This window comes from Ahaetulla prasina, chromosome 4 (genome assembly GCF_028640845.1).
Source record: "Ahaetulla prasina isolate Xishuangbanna chromosome 4, ASM2864084v1, whole genome shotgun sequence".
NCBI classification, from domain to species: Eukaryota; Metazoa; Chordata; class Lepidosauria; order Squamata; family Colubridae; genus Ahaetulla; species Ahaetulla prasina.
The window spans coordinates 11448008-11464686 of record NC_080542.1 but is presented as its reverse complement, the minus strand read 5'-3'; the positions used below and the strand labels follow the sequence as shown (position 1 = coordinate 11464686).

General features: G+C 45.7%; 1 protein-coding gene across 1 annotated transcript in view; it reads left to right on the top strand.

The window, feature by feature from the left end:
- Positions 1-12259, top strand: part of LOC131197903 (protein fantom-like) — a 44479-nt gene extending 32220 nt beyond the window's left edge. The window contains exons 3-7 of the mRNA XM_058182405.1: positions 1557-1616; positions 2526-2664; positions 9146-9456; positions 10117-10207; positions 12130-12259. Coding sequence (XP_058038388.1) covers positions 1557-1616; positions 2526-2664; positions 9146-9456; positions 10117-10207; positions 12130-12259 — 731 coding nt within the window. The remainder of the gene's footprint in view (positions 1-1556; positions 1617-2525; positions 2665-9145; positions 9457-10116; positions 10208-12129) is intronic.
- Positions 12260-16679: the final 4420 nt, after the last annotated feature.

Below are 16679 nucleotides of genomic sequence, written 5' to 3'. Positions count from 1 at the left end.
ACTTTCTCAAGGCAAGTTGAAAAGTACCATCCAGGTAAATGTAATGCAATTCCATACCGACTTTATGAATTGACATTGAATCTCTGAAGCGGAGGTGCCTCCTCTGCAAAACACTGAAACCTGGCTTATCTCCGACTTCTTTATGTCCCATTCAATGTGACCCGAGTGGCTGTGAAACTGCTTCAAATTTTTGCTGCTAGTCTTTGCCTTCATAAGGACTTATTTGGTAAGGAAGGCGGCAAAGCCATTCTGATTTCCCCATGTGTCCAAGTCTCAACCTGACCTTTATACAGGAACCACAGGGGAATAACAGACAGCAATTTATAGGCAATCTTTGCGGGAGAATGCTGCACTATTTTGATGAAAATCTCTTGAAGTATTTATTGAACTGTATTCAGAATCATATATGTCAGATGAGCATGTATATAAGATAGATGCATGGATGCATGGATGGATGGATAGATAGACAGACAGATGAGAGATAAATGAGATAGATAGATGATAGATAGATGATAAATAGATAGATGATAGGCAGAAAGACAGAAAGACAGAGATGAGAGATAAATGACATAGAAGATAGATGATAGATGATAGATAGATAGATAGATAGATAGATAGATAGATAGATATAGATAGACAGAGACAGAGATGAGAGATAAATTAGATAGATAGATAGATAGATAGATAGATAGATAGATAGATAGATAGATAGATAGATAGACGAGAGATAAATTATATAGATCATAGATAGATAGATAGATAGATAGATAGATAGATAGATAGATAGATAGATACAGAGATGAGAGGTAAATGATAGAGATGATAGAGATAGATAGATAGATAGATAGATAGATAGATAGATAGATAGATAGATAGATAGATAGATAGATAGATAGATGGATGATAAGTAGGTAGATAGATGATAGAGACAGAGATGAGAGATAAATGATATAGATGATAGATAGATAGAATAGGAATAGATTTTTTTATTGGCCAAGTGTGATTGGACACACAAGGAATTTGTCTATAGCGAAAGATAGATAGACAGACAGACAGACAGACAGACAGACAGACAGACACAGAGATGAGAGATAAATGAGATAGATAGATAGATAGATAGATAGATAGATAGATAGATAGATAGATGGATGATAGAGAGAGACAGAGATGAGAGATAAATGATAGAGATGATAGATAGGTAGATAGACAGACAGAGACAGACAGATAGACACAGACATGAGAGATAAAAGATAGATGATAGATAGATAGATTGATAGACAGATAGATAGACAGATTGATAGACAGATAGATAGACAGATAGATAGATGATAGAAAGAGACAGAGATGAGAGATAAATGATATAGACGATAGATAGGTAGATAGATAGATAGACAGACAGACAGACAGACAGACAGACAGACACAGAGATGAGAGATAAATGAGATAGATAGATGATAGATAGATTGATAGACAGATAGATAGACAGATAGATAGATCTCATTATATGGCAATAGTTCATTCACTCAAGGTTCTCTCTTCACATCTTCTTGGTCTAGGTGTGCCTTCTTCAGCCCTGATCCCTGCCAAACCTGAAAGGCTGAAAATCCAAAAGAAAGGTGGGCAATGAAGAGTTCTTAATTAAAAGCCAACCTTCTTGATCCACGGACAGACTCAGTGGGTGGATCCATCTTATGCAACCAGAGTTCAGATAAATCCAGTGAGAAACAAGAATAGGAATTTATATACTTGGAGAAATCACGATTTGTTTCTAAGCGAGCTAAGGAGGAAATGCCAGAATAGAATAGAATAGAATAGAATAGAATAGAATAGAATAGAATAGAATAGAATAGAATAGAATTTTTTATCGGCCAAGTGTGATTGGGCACAGAAGGAATTTGTCTTTGGTGCATATGCTCTCAGCGTACATAAAAGAAAAGATACGTTCATCAAGAATCATAAGGTACAACACTTAATGATAGTCAGAGGGAACAAATAAGCAATCAGGAAACAATATCAATATAAATTGTTAAGGATACAAGCAACAAAGTTACAGTCATACAATCATAAGTGGAAGGAGATGGGTGATGGGGACGATGAGAAGATTAATAGTGGTGCATATTTAGTAAATAGTTTGACAGTATTGAGGGAATTATTTGTTTAGCAGAGTGATGGCGTTCGGGGAAAAACTGTTCTTGTGTCTAGTTCTGTTGTGCAGTGCTCTGTAGTGTTGTTTTGAGGGTAGAAGTTGAAACAGTTTATGTCCAGGATGTGAGGGATCTGTAAATATTTTCACGGCCCTCTTTTTGACTCCTGCAGTATGCAGGTCCTCCATGGAAGGCAGGTTGGTAGCCATGGTTTTTTTTCCTTTGGTTCTAATTCTCCTCTGAAGTCTGGGTCTGTCTTGTTGGGTTGCAGAACCGAACCAGACAGTTACAGAGGTGCGGATACTCCCTAATTTTACATTTCTTCCCCTTTCCAGCCCAGTGTTGATGTCATTCTCGCCTTGTCTTTCTTTCCTTGTCCAGGATCGAGCTTGTTAGCGAAGACTCGTCACCAGATCAACCGAGTGAGCCGGGCAGAGTTGGCCGACAATTTTCTACGTCTTCGTGATGAACATTTGCTGCTCAAAGAGCTAACTCAAAAGCAGGAGAGCAAGATCAAAAGGTAACATGTGAATTTATTAAATGTGGTTATCCATTGGATAAAAGCTTGGGGATCTTTCTGATAGACTTAAGGGACGCAATCGTTTACGGTATGGTCATTGCTTCGTTTGTGGTCCCAAAGATGCTTTCTGTCAGGAGGCAACTGGACATTTATTTATTTATTTATTTATTTATTTATTTATTTATTTATTTATTTATTTATTTATTTATTTAGTCAAACACATACTAAACAGTATATATATAAGTACAAGCATGAAATAAACACACAAATTGAATACAACCAAAGGGAACATTAAGACAGGGACTGTAGGCACGCTGGTGCTCTTATGCACGCCCATTACAGACCTCTTAGGAATTGGGTGAGGTCAACAGTAGACAGTTTAAGGTTTAAAATTTTGGGGGGTTTGGGATGAGACCACAGAGTCTGGTAGTGCATTCCAGGCATTAACAACTCTGTTACTGAAGTCATATTTTCTGCAATCGTGATCGGAGCAGTTCACTTTAAGTTTGAATCTATTGTGTGCTCGTGTATCGTTGTGGTTGAAGCTGAAATAGTCTTCGACAGGAAGGACATTGTAGCAGCTGATTTTATGAGCTATGCTTAGATCATACCGAAGGTGGCGTAGTTCAAAATTTCAAGTCTGGTGGCATAAGGTATTTTGTTGTGAGCAGAGGAGTGGAGGACTCTTCCTGTGAAATATTTCTGGACATGGTCAATTGTATTAATGTCCGATATGCAGTGTGGGTTCCAGACAGATGAGCTGTAATCGAGAATTGGTCTAGCAAATGTTTTGTTTGCTCTGATTAGTAGTGTAATCTTTCTGGAGAAGAAGCTACACAAGATTAGGTTTACAACTCTTAATGCCTTGTTTTTTTCTTCGAAGACGTTTTGCTTCTCACCCAAGAAGCTTCTTCAGCTCTGACTGGATGGCGGAGAATGGAAGGTTTTATACTCCTTGTAGACAGCTGGTCATTTGCATCCTTTTAGATGGTCATTGAGGCCACTTGGAGTCCCAAAGTTGCTTTTTCAAGAGGCAACTGGACTTCCTTGATTTTTCTTTCAAGACATTTCGCTTCTCATCCAAGAAGCTTCTTCAGCTTTGACCGGATGGTGGGGAACGGAAGGATTGATACTCCTTGCAGACAGCTGGTCATTTGCATCATTTTTAGAGAGTCGTTGAGGCCACTTGGAGGTTGATCTGTGTCGTCGGGGTAACCTGAGTAGTGCCAATGGTTCCTGAAGTTTGCAATTTTTTCTCTGGAAATCCGTTCATAATCCCATGCCATTCGAAGGGTAGCTATCCAGTTTGGGGTGAACGCCTTCTGAACGGTGTGGGAGTAGGAACAGATTTCCAGAGGAAAAAATTGCAGACTACAGGAACCATTGGCACCACTCAGGTGACCCTGAGGGCACAGATCAACCTCCAGGTGCTTCAATGACTCTCTAAAAAGGGTGCAAATGATCAGCTGTCTGCAAGGAATGTCAATCCTTCCATTCCCCACCATCTGGTCAGAGCTGAAGAAGCTTCTTGGATGAGAAGTGAAATGTCTTCAAAAAGAAAAACCAGACAGTCCAGTTGCCTCCTGAAAAAAACACCTTTTGGGGACCTCTTGACAATGGCACATTTTAAGCATTAAAAAAAATGAATGAAGAAGAAGATAAAGTTCCTGCCGCAATTTTTCCTTTTGGGAATTATAACGGATTGTACAGGGATTGAGACTAAATTGATTCTGAATTTAATAACAGCAGCAAGACTGTTGATTGGACAATACTGGAAGAAAGAAGAGGTACCTACAATAGAAGAATGGATACTGAAAGTCATTAGTTTGGCTGAGATGGCCAAAATCTCAGCTTTTTAAAAAGACAATACGCAGGAAAGATATTTAATTGAATGGAAAAAATGGATTGATTATTTACAAAACAGATATCAGATTAAGAAATATCAGATTGCCTTTGAATAATTAGGAAGTATTATTTTATGTAATGGGGAGGGGGTTGGGAGATGAAAATATTTGGATGAGGTTAATTGGATTAGAAGGGAAAATTTTACTCTATGTTTGGTTTATGTATAACAATACCTTCCATTGACCGGAAGCCGGGGAGGAGGGGAAGGGTTTTGGGAGGAGGGGAAAAGGGGGGAAAATGTTTTTGTTTTTTAAAACTTTTTCAAAAAAAAAAAATGAATGACAGATGTTAAATAGCTCTTTTGCAAGTGGGGGAAGATGTTGCAGTCATATTCACTGCACTTATAGCTTTAATTGCTTAACACAATGTAAGCCGCCCTGAGTCTTCAGAGAAGGGCGCGATATAAATTCAAATTAAAAAAAAAAAATAAAAAAAAAATAATGACCTCTTAGGACGCTAGAATTGCAATGTAGCATTGACATTTAAGGAAGCAGTGGTGAAATCCAAATTTTTTTACTACTGGTTCTGTGGGCATGGCTTGGTGGGCGTGGTGTGGCTTGGTGGGCATGGCTTGGTGGGTATGGCAGGAGAACGATGCCGCAAAATCCCCATTCCCTCCCACTCTGGGGCCAGCCAGAGGTGGTATTTGCCGGTTCTCCGAACTACGCAAAATTTCCGCTACCAGTTCTCCGAACTGCTCAAAATTTCCGCTACCAGTTCTCCAGAACCCGTTGGATTTCACCTCTGTAAGGAAGTTAACAACTAAGGAAAGGAGGAAGGTGTTCAGTTCCAAGACGATTAAAAGACATATTTTGATGATGAGAAATGGGAAACTCACGTTGTTTAGAGTGTGTTGTGCCTCGTCCTCCCTCCTCTCCTCAGCCGGGCCCCTCCCATCTACACCCGGGCCTGTTATGAGACTCCGAGTCTGATAATGAAGATGAACGGCCTGTCATGCCTCCAGCCCCCGGCCCTGGCCCCATGCCCGGAGAGGATTTCAGGAATGAACAAACAAACCTGATAAACCTCACTCCTACAGCATGTGAGCAGGAAGCCAGCCACGTGCTGGAATTACTGATAGCAGATCTAGCTGAAGAGAATTCAAAGTGGGAGGATCCTCGCTTCCGGAGATCTGAGAGGCGACGCCAGCAGAAGGAAGGGAGGGGCAGGCCTGGATAAATGCTGAATCATGGAGCCACACCCCACAGCCTATATAAAGGACCTGCTTTTGGCATTCCAACCTTGAGTCAAGCAAAGTCTCATCTAGTTTGCTGCTATTGCTGAAGTCACAACTTGCCTGCCTGCCCTGAGAGACTCCTGCCTGCCCTGAGAAACTTCGAAGGAATTTGACAAGCTGCAGAGGCTTTGTTGCCACACTTGATACGGGCTTCCTAGACCCGGTTGTTGGAGGGGGAGGGGGATATGACAGAGTGGTACACAAAAACACATGACAATAATTTCAAGGGGCAATATTTGAGTATGTCTAGTCTAATGAAAAGAAGGTCTTGGGGTGACATGATAGCAGTCTTCCAATATTTGAGCGGTTAGGCCACAAAGGAGAGGGAGTCAAGCTATTCTCCAGAGCACCTGAAGGCAGGACAAGAAGCAACGGATGGAGAGAAGCAACCTAGAACAAAGGAGAAATGTCCTCACAGAACAATTGGTCAGTGGAACAACTTGCCTCCAGAAGTTGTGGGTGCTCCATCCCTGGAGGATTTTAAGAAGAGATTGGACAACCATTTGTCTGAAATGGTACACGGATTGGACTAGAACAGGGGTCGGCAATCTTAAACACCCAAAGGCCCATTTGGAGCCGTTTCCCACAGAAAAGAAACACCGCAAAACCCTTCACACGCCTGACTATTTCCTGAGCGGCCACAAAACTAGCATATGTAGTTGAATTAAACTTTCTGTTTTCTTCTGAAACTTTTCTTTTCTTGGATTTATCCATGGTTGTCCTACTGGGGTTGAAAAACTCAATAAATCGTGTGCCGGTGGGTGTCGCACATTGGCGGTTGTGACACATATTTTGAGCAACAGGGAGCCGCAGCAGAGGGATGAAAGAGCCACATGCGGCTCCAGAGCCATGGGTTGCTGACTAGAAGATCTCCAAGATCCCTTCCAATTCCGTTATTCTGTTATTTTCATTCGTTCCAGGTTACTCAATTCTTTTATCTTTTCCTACATAATTCTTTGGCTTTTGTCTGTGGAGATTCTCAATTATCCAGCTCATGGTTGTCCCAGAAGGTGCTTTTTCAAGAGGCAACTGGATTTTCTGGATACAAAAAGCACTGTTGGGACTTCTTTGGCTTTTGTCACCCATTGCAACCTTAAACAATGGTAACAGTTGAGTTCCTAAAGCGGAAACCCAAACAAGGTTTCTGCTTTAGAAACAACAAGGAGACCAAAACAAAGGGCCTCTGGTGACTCAACAGACTAACGCAGTCTATTATTAACAGCAGCTGCTTGCAATTATTGCAGGTTCAAGTCCCACCAGGCCCAAGGTTGACTCAGCCTTCCATCCTTTATAAGGTAGGTAAAATGAGGAACCAGATTGTTGGGGGCAATAAGTTGACTTTGTATATAATATACAAATGGATGAAGACTATTGCTTGACATAGTGTAAGCTGCCCTGAGTCTTCGGAGAAGGGCGGGATATAAATGCAAATAAAAAAAAAAAATGAAGAACGGTTGCAGCAGGGGTGAAATGCTCCCGGTTCGCACTGGCTCGCCCGATTAGGTAGCGATGGCAGCTGCTGGTTCGGAGGACCGGTAGAAAAAATCCCTGGCCCTGCCCCCTGCCTCTGCTGAGCCGCACCATCAGCAGAGGGTTTTTTTTTTACTTTTAAAAGTTTTTCTTCAGCCGAAACATGCCTTTAAAAGTAAAAAAAAAAAAAACCTCTGATGATCGCGGGGCTGAACAGAGATCATCAAAACCCTTTAAAAGTTTTTTTTAAAAAAATCCACTTCAGCCGAAGGGAAAAGAAAAAAGAAAAAAACCTGAGGTTTTAAAAGCCTCCTCTGGTGATCCCAGGGGAGTTTCCTGATCCTCACAGGCTTTTAAACTCACTTTTTAACAGCCCCCACTTACAAGAGCCCCCACCCATGCCCAGCCAATTCCCCCTCCTCACTTACCTTTAATTACTGCTCCTTTCGGGCTGGCAACGGCATGCTTTCTTCAGCTACTGAAGAAAACAAAAAAGCTTGCTTTGACTGCCTGCTTTGCTGAATGAGGAACCCTGGGAGTTGAAATCCACAAACTAAGTTACTAAGGTTGGAGACCCCTGATCTAAAAAAATAAATAAAAATAATAAAATAAAATATCTGTGCAGCTTTCTGAGATTTGGTGTGTTTCTGTAGTGTTTAACTATGCAAACACACAAAATCTCACAAAGCTGTATGTGGCATTGTGTGTGTGTGTATGTGTGTGTCAGTTGTGTTGTGTGTGTGTAAAGTGTGAAAGTTGGTTTTTTGGTACCTCTTATTGTTTTGTATACTTTATTTATTATTTTTATTATTTATTGGCCATGCCCACCCAGTCATCTGACCACCAAGCCACCCCCACCAATTAAGCCATGCCCACAAAACCAGTAGGGAAAATTTTTAGATTTTACCCCTGGGTTGCAGGAACTGGGCATGACTAGTCTAGTGAAGAGAAGGACCGGGGGAGATATGATAAGAGTGTGCTAGTATTTGAGGGGCTCCCACAAAAAAGAGGGAGTCAACCTACCTAGAATACTGCGTCCATTTTTGGTCGCCACGATGTAAAAAAGATGTTGAGACTCTAGAAAAAGTACAGAGCAGAACAACCAGAATGATTAGGGGTCTGGAAGCTAAAACATATGAAGAACGGTTCCAGGAACTGGGCATGGCTAGTCTAGTGAAGAGAAGGACCAGGGGACACATGGTAGCAGTCTTCCAATATTTAAAGGGCTGCCACAGAGAGAAGGAGATCAAGCTATTTTCCAAGGCACCTGAAGGCCAGACAAGGAATAATGGATGGACACTGATTGAGCCAACCTAGAAATAAGGAGAAATTTTCAGACAGTGAGAACAATCAACCAGTGGAACAGAAATTGCCTTCGGAAGTTGTGGGACCTTCATCACTTGCGACTTTCAAGAAGAGATTGGACTGCCATTGGCCAGAAATGGTGTAGGGTGTCCTGGTTGTGGTGGGGGAGTTCGACTAGGTGACCTACAAGTAAGGGTGAAACCCAGCAGGCTCTGAAAGGTTCTGGAGAACCATTAGCGGAAATTTTGAGCAATTCGGAGAACCGGTAGCGGAAATTTTGAATAGTCCGGAGAACCGGCAAATGCCACCTCTGGCTGGCCCCAGAGTGGGGTGGGAATGGAGATTTTGCAATATCCTTCCCCCAGGAGTGGGGAGGGAATGGGGATTTTGCAGTATCCTTCCCCCACCACACTCACCAAGCCACTCCCGGTAGTAAAAAAAAAATTGGATTTCACCACTGCCTACAAGGTCCCTTCCAACTCTCTTAATCTATAAGGGTCCTGCTACAACAACAGCACTCCCTGGGAAGACAAGAGTTTAGATGTTCTTTCCCTGTTCCTCCAGGATGGGCACCAAACTCTCAAGACTGAATCGAGCACAACAGGAAACCCGGAACAGGAGACCCGGCAGCTACGTTCAAAACTCTGGCCGGAACCTGGACTTGGAAGAGGGCCTGGAAGAGATGCAGGAACGGGTTTGGGAACTGGAACGTCTCAACCAGCGTTTGAGGAGTCACCTGCTCTTCTACAAGCAACAGCTACAACTGCAGGGCTGCAGCCGTCACTGTCCCTATGGCCACATCACAGCCAAGGTCAACACGGGCTTTCGTCGGCCACATACCTCTCCCAGACAAGGGCCCAAGAAGTCACACAAAGGTAAGAAGGTTGGAGAGCTTGATGCGTTCATCACTGAGAAGGTTCTGTTCTGACCCAGCTCCCCAAACATGACAAACCTTCTGTCATCAATCAACGATTCCTTTGAGGCTTTGCTAGCAGCAGTGGGGCTTCCGTCCCAAGGATCAGCCCATAGATTTCCACTGCTGTCCTCTCCTCTGCCTTCTGCGCATCAGTGCATCAGGCACTGGACCCAGCTGTTCCTCCTCTTCCTCATCAGCCACCTCCAGACCTCTGGCGGCTGTTGACTCGCCATCTGAGAGTTGACGGATGGCCCAGGCTCCGCCTCTGTCTCTGTCTCTGTCTCCGTCTCTGTCTGTCTCTCTGTCTGTCTGTCTGTCTGTCTGTCTCTCTCTCTCCCTCTCTGCCAGCTCTGTTCCCTCTTCCCCCTCGGAGCTCTCAGGTTGCCTTGATGCTGATCCTGACTCCCACGCCGCCGCCTCCTCTGATTCGGCTGTTGGAGGGGCCACTGGCTGACAGGCCACAACAGGTTTTAGGTTTAAATTATGCACTAGATTGGAAGTCATGATGTGGACTTGTTATGGATGCTATGCTTTTGTCGAATGAGGGGAAGTCTAAAGAGATTCAAGGACATGGCGGTCAGTCCATCCTTTTCTCTTTGTTTCTTTTTTTGAACGACAGAGATGCAGGTATCAAGAATGACAGACAGGTCAATCTCTCCCAGATATTCTGATGATGTCCTGGAAAGGTCGCAAGCAGGAACCGAAAGACTGTGAGTTCGAGTCCCACCTTAAGTAAAAGCTGATTGTGGGTCAAAAACTGGGAGACTGTGATTTCTAGTCCTGCCTTAGTCATGAAATGTTCTAGTCCCGCCTTCGGCATGAAAGTCAACTGGGTGTCTTTGAGCCAATCATCAAGAGACTATAAGTTCTAGTCCCATCTTAGGCATGAAAGTTGACTGGGTATCTTTGGGCCAATCACCAGGAGATGGTGAGTTCTAGTCCTGCCTTCGGCATGAAAGTCAACTGGGTGTCTTTGAGCCAATCATCAGGAGACTGTTAGTTTTAGTCCCATCTTAGGCATGTGTTGTGTCTCGTCCGATCTCACCTCAGCCGGGGTCTTCTTATCTGCTTCCGAACACGGAGGAATGTTCTAGTATGCCTCCTGGCCCCAGCCCTGGCTCCATGCCCAGACAGGCTGAAGAGGAAGAAATACCTCCAGCCCCCAGCTCTGGCTCCATGCCCAGGCAAACGGAGCAACTAGACCCCTCCCCCTCCTCCACAGCATGTGAGCCTGAGGGAGGTCAATTGCCAACAGCTGCCGACTGGAGTGACCTTCGCGTCAGAAGACTTGATAGGCGGAGGCAACAGAAGGAAGGGAGGGGCAGGCCTGGATAAGTGCTGAGTCATGGAGCCACACTCCATGGCCTATATAAAGGATCTGCTTTCTGGCATTCTGAGTCAGGCAAAGTCTAAACATATCTTGCTGAAGTCACTTTCTGGTCTCCTGCCTGCCCTGAGGACTTTGCTAGGACTTTGGCAGAGCTGCAGAGGCACACCTGATTCGGATTTCCCTGACCCGGCCGTCAGCGGAGGAGTGGGACACGACAGCATGAAAGTCAACTGGGTATCTTTGGGCCAATCACCAGGAGATGGTGAGTTCTAGTCCTGCAGCATGAAAGTCAACTGGGTATCTTTGGGCAATCACCAGGAGACTGTAAGTTCTAGTCCCATTTTAGGCATGAAAGTTGACTGGGTATCTTTGGACCAATCACCAGGATATGGTGAGTTCTAGTCCTGCCTTAGGTATGAAAGTGAATTGAGTGTCTTTGAGCCAATCATCAGGAGACTGCAAGTTTGATTTTGAGCCAATCACTCCCTCTCAACTGAGCTCACTATACAGTACTGTTACTCTGGGGAAAATAAGAAAGGAAGAAATATTAGATACCTTCTATTCTGTCCCCCCACCTTCGTTCGGGAGGCATGTGAACTGACTCAATTAGCCAGCAATTTAGTCCACAGCAGCTATCAGCTCTGGCAGCAGACCAGCGAACGTCTACCAAGGTTTTCCCTGATGTTACCGGAGCAACCAGGAAGTCAGGAACAAACAGCAATCCAGCCCAAATGCTCAGTCAAATAGTTCAGCTCAAGTTTTCTCCAGTCAGTTTGTTTGTCCGTCACAAACTAGTAGAGCAGCCCCTCCTGCCTTTATACCCTGTGGGGTGTGGCTCCTTGACTCAGCACTTTCTAGGCCTGCTCCACCCCTTGTTCCCACCTCTCTTGTCTATGAAACTGGGGATCTAACCAGGACTGATTGTCCACAGCTGGGTCTGGAAGCATTGCCTGGGCAGGGGGAGATACAGGAGAGAGAGGCCTCGTCACCTCCTCCATCTGGCCTGCCTCTGCCTCCTGGTGCTGAGCCAGAGAGGCCGGCCATGCAGAGAGGAGCCCTGACGGCCCTTCCCCCTCACTCTCTGAGTCACTTTCTGGCAGGGGGCCAGGCCTGGGGTGGAGGCTGGAGCCACAACACCTTCGCTACCTTGAGTTATAAAAATAATAAAGGTGTGATTTTTTTTAAAAAAAAAAAGGTTAGCCTGCAAGAAAAAAGGTCAGTTTTTGATATTTTTATCCTTTTTATCTTTCCTATTAATACATGAAAAACAAATGTATATTCCTGCTTTGATTCTTCTTTCAGGACCCACAGTCTGGTGCTGGCTGAGTTAGACAAGGATCATGAATTGCTGAGTTTCACACCTGATAAAGAAATTGATCTGGAATACATTCAACCTCAGAAAAGCTATCTAAACTTGCAGGAATACCGGTAAAGTTTGGTTCTCGCCTCCCTCAATGGATTTGATCTAGGATTACACAGGGGTAGGTGTTGGGACCGAGGCCCAAGTAATGATTACCAAACACAATTCTGTCCTGAACAAACTTATCTTATTAGAACAGCTGAGAATTAATTCATTCTCAGCTTAGTCCGAAGCCAATTCTTCATAAACAGTCCTTCGGCCTTATCACCAACCTTTGTTGTCTTTGGCAACCTGCCAAAGGCTTTTCTTGGCAAAACCCCCACAAACTTCCAGAGATGCTGACAAGAAGCAATGGAATCAATGTTGCTTTTCTACAAAGAACCCAACAGCTCGTTGCTGCTCTTTTAAGCCTTATGGGAGTAGCCAATCATCTTCTGGCCTTACTCCTAAGTTGTCCTTTTTGCTTGAGCTGCTCTTGCCTTCTGGCAGCTCTTCTCATGCGTGCACTAGGAACTCTGCCACTCTGCTCCAGAGTCTGCGCATCGCTCCCAGATGGCCCTGCGCCCATCTCTGCCTCCAACGCAGAGCCCTCATCTGGACCTTCCCCTGACTCCAGGACTGGCCCATTGTCCTCCCCAGCCTCCTCACTGTCCGACTCTGCTGCCAGTTCTGCAAGCTACTGGCGGACAACAACAGTTGGTTTCAAAAATTTTAGCAAGCGGTTCTCTGCCCAGATGTAAAATTAGCATCCGGTTTGCCCGAACCGGTCTCAAAAATGCTGAATCCCACCCCTGGGATTACACCTATAATAGTTAGAATAATTAAACTGTAAAACGACTTGCCTCCAGAGGTAGTGGGTGCTCCAACACAGGAGAGATGGGACAACCATTTGCCTGAAATGATATAGGGTGATGGCTAACCTTTTCCGGACCGAGTGCCCAAAGCATTCCCAAAATGCAATGTGTGCACAGCCCCTATGAATGCACCAAGGGTGAAATCCAGCAGGTTCTGACAGGTTCTGGAGAATCGGTAGCGGAAATTTTGAGTAGTTCAGAGAACCGGCAAATAGCACCTCTGGATGTCCCCTGGAGTGGGGTGGGAATGGAGATTGTGCAATATCCTTCCCCCTGGAGTTGGGTGGGAATGGAGATTGTGCAGTATCCTTCCGCTGCCATGCCCACCAAGCCACACCACACCCACCAAGCCATGCCCACAGAACTGGTAATAAAACAATTTGAATTTCACCGCTGGAATGCTCCACGCACTCCACGCATGTGCACATTCCCCCCTGCATGCGCCCCACACATGCGCAGCAGAGACCCAAAGACCATCTGGCCAGCGGGAGGTGCACATGCTTGCACGGCAGAGCTGAACTGGGGCGACAGCTCATGCCCCAAGATGGCGCTGTGATGAGCTAGCGGCGGAAAGTGGCGGCCTTTTCCCAGTCGGCCCGGACTGGAGGGGCCGTTTCTGGCCACCCCGGTCCCAGGCCCTGCCGGGGGAACATCTCACCAGCCTGGAGAAGAGAGGCTGGCTTCAATTGAGGTCCAGGGTGAGCGGTGGTCCTCGTTCTGGTTTTCGGCCTGGGATGGCGGCGGTGGTGGCGGATTTCTGCCGGCGGTGGCAGCAGCCTTTCCCTGGCCGGCCCGGGCTGGGGGTGCCGTTTTCTGGCCCTTTGGCGCTGGAGGAGTTGGAGGAGTCATCTTGCCGGAAGAGAGAGGTCCAGGGTGAGCGGTGGTCCTCGTTTCGGTTTCGGCGCGGGATGGTGGTGGCGGTGGTGGAGTTCTGGTGGTGGTGGCGGCAGCGGCCTTTCCCTAGCTGGCCCGGGCTGGGGGCCCCGCTTTCTGGCCTCTGGTGCTTGGCCCAGTTGGAAGAATCTTCTTTGAATCATCTTGCCAGCCCGGATGAGAGAGGCTGGCTTTAAATGAGGCTTAGGGTGAGCGGAGGCCTAGCTGGGCTTCGATGTGTGATGGCGGTGGCGGCGGCAGTATTCCGCTGCCAGCAGCATCGGTGATGGCGTTCACCAGAAGACCCAGCGGACTCCACAGAGCCCTTGGAATCATCTAGCCAGCCGGGAAGAGTGTGGCTGGGGCGAGTTGTGGCCCGTGGGTTTTGTCGAATGGTGACGGTGATGGCGATGGTGGCGGCGGCGGCAGCATTTGGCAACGGCGGCGGTGGCGGCGGTGACATCATGTCCCATGAGACCCCATGGTGCCCCCCCATGGACTCCCCCTTTGAGACCTGGGGGTAGCTGAGGCCGTGGTTTCCATCTTTTGGTGGCAGAGGCTTCTCCCTTTTGGGGGCCCTTGGAGGCTTGGGTGGCTGGATTGGATGATGGCCACAGAAATGGCGGCCAACTCAGGTCATTACTCCATCTTTTGGGCCCTTAAATTCCTGTCATCTAAGTTAGTCCCCGGTGAAGGCGATACCATCGATACCATCAGGACTGACTGAGATCAGGCCATCTGTCACTTTCTTGAACACTGATGTACTCATCTGCGCAACTCCTTGGTCTGCGGGATTCCCCCCCTCGCAGATTTGGCCCTCCAAGAGGACGCCCAGATTGCTAGCCCTTTCCGTGGGAGCCAGCAGGTGCTTTGGAGAACAGCCTGACTACCTCTTCTTTGTGGCAACCCCTGAGATATTGGAACACTGCTATCATGTCTCCCTTGGTTCTTCTTTTTATTAAACTAGACATACTGAGTTCCTGCAACCGTTCTTCATATGTTTTAGCCTCCAGTCCCCTAATCATCTTCGTTGCTCTTCTCTGCACTCTTTCTAGAGTCTCCACATCCTTTTTACATCGTGGCGACCAAAACTGAATGCAGTACTTCAAGTGTGGCCTTACCAATTTGCTATTCTATAATTCCATTATTCTGATTAATATTATATGTAAATTATCTTCCGAAACCTTGTTTTCTAATGGCGTTTTTGATCCTTCTTCTGCTTTCATTGATCAATTCAACTGAAGCGGAATTTCAAAGTTGTACGTGATTATCATTTCTGGAGTTTGATTTTCGTGGAGTGAAATTCACATCTCAAAGATAGGCAGAGGTTTAAAAATTGGAGGCATGAAAGATTTTGTTGAATCGGAACGAGGAAATGCAGGAGTTCAACTTAGAACAGAAACCTTATAACTCTGAAGCTGGCCTGACCGAAGCCATTCAGATCGCTTCGGCGTTGCCAAGTTCATTTAGTGACCGTTCAAAGTTACAGCAGCACAGAAAAAAGTGAATTATGACTGTTTTTCACAGCTGTGACCTTTGCAGCATCCCCATGATCAGGTAATCAAAATTCAGATGCTGGGCAACTGCTTCATACTTACGACCATTGCAGGGTCCCGGGGTCACGCGATCCCCCTTTCGCGACCTTCGGACAAGCAAAGTCAATGGGGAAGCCGGAACTGACTTCACAAGCACGTTACTAACTTAATCACTGCAGTGAATTCGCTTAACAATGGTGGCAAGAAAGGTCGTAAAACGGGGCAAAATTCACTTAACATCGGTCTGACTTAGCAATGGAAACTTTCAGTTGTGATCCTGTTGAGGTTACTGGAGGCTAAAACATATGAAGAACGGTTGCAGGAACTGGGTATGTCTAGTTTAATGAAAAGAAGGACATGATAGCTGTGTTCCAATAGCTCAGGGGTTGCCACAAAGAAGAGGGAGTCAAACTATTCTCCAAAGCACCTGAGGGTAGAACAAGAAGCAATGGGTGGAAACTGATCAAGGAAAGAAGCAACCTAGAACTAAGGAGAAATTTCCTGACAGTTAGAACAATTAATCAGTGGAATGACTTGCCTGCAGAAGTTGTGAATGCTCCAACACTGGAAGTTTTAAAGAAGATATTGGATAACCATTTGTCTGAAGTGGTGTAGGGTTTCCTGCCTGGGCAGGGGGTTGGACTAGAAGGCCTCCAAGGTCCCTTCCAACTTTGTTGCTATGTTATGTTATGTTATGTTATGAGGATTACCTGTATAATGTCAAATTCCTTCAGGCTAGTTTAAGTTGGCAGGACATTCCTTGAAACTATTTTACCTCACAGTTTTAGTACCCGGTCAATAAGAATCCCTAGTGTTGCCGTGTAACGGGGCGAGCTCCCATGACTTGTCCCAGCTTCTGCTAACCTAGCAGTTCGAAAGCACGTAAAAAATGCAAGTAGAAAAACAGGGACCGCCTTTGGTGGGAAGGTAACAGCGTTCCGTGCACCTTTGGCGTTGTGTCATGCCGGCCACATGACCACAGAGACGACATCTTCGGACAGCGCTGCCTCTTCGGCTTTGAAACGGAGATGAGCACCGCTCCCTAGAGTCGGGAATGACTAGCACGTATGTGCGAGGGGAACCTTTACCTTTTTTACAGTAACAAATCTTTTCTCAAGCTATTGATTTTGCACAGATGGGCTCGGTTGTGCGTTTCTGTGGCGGGAAAAACTCACTGAGCGACGCCAACGTTTTCCCCCCTTGCTCAACAGAGCTGTCATCCAGAAGAAT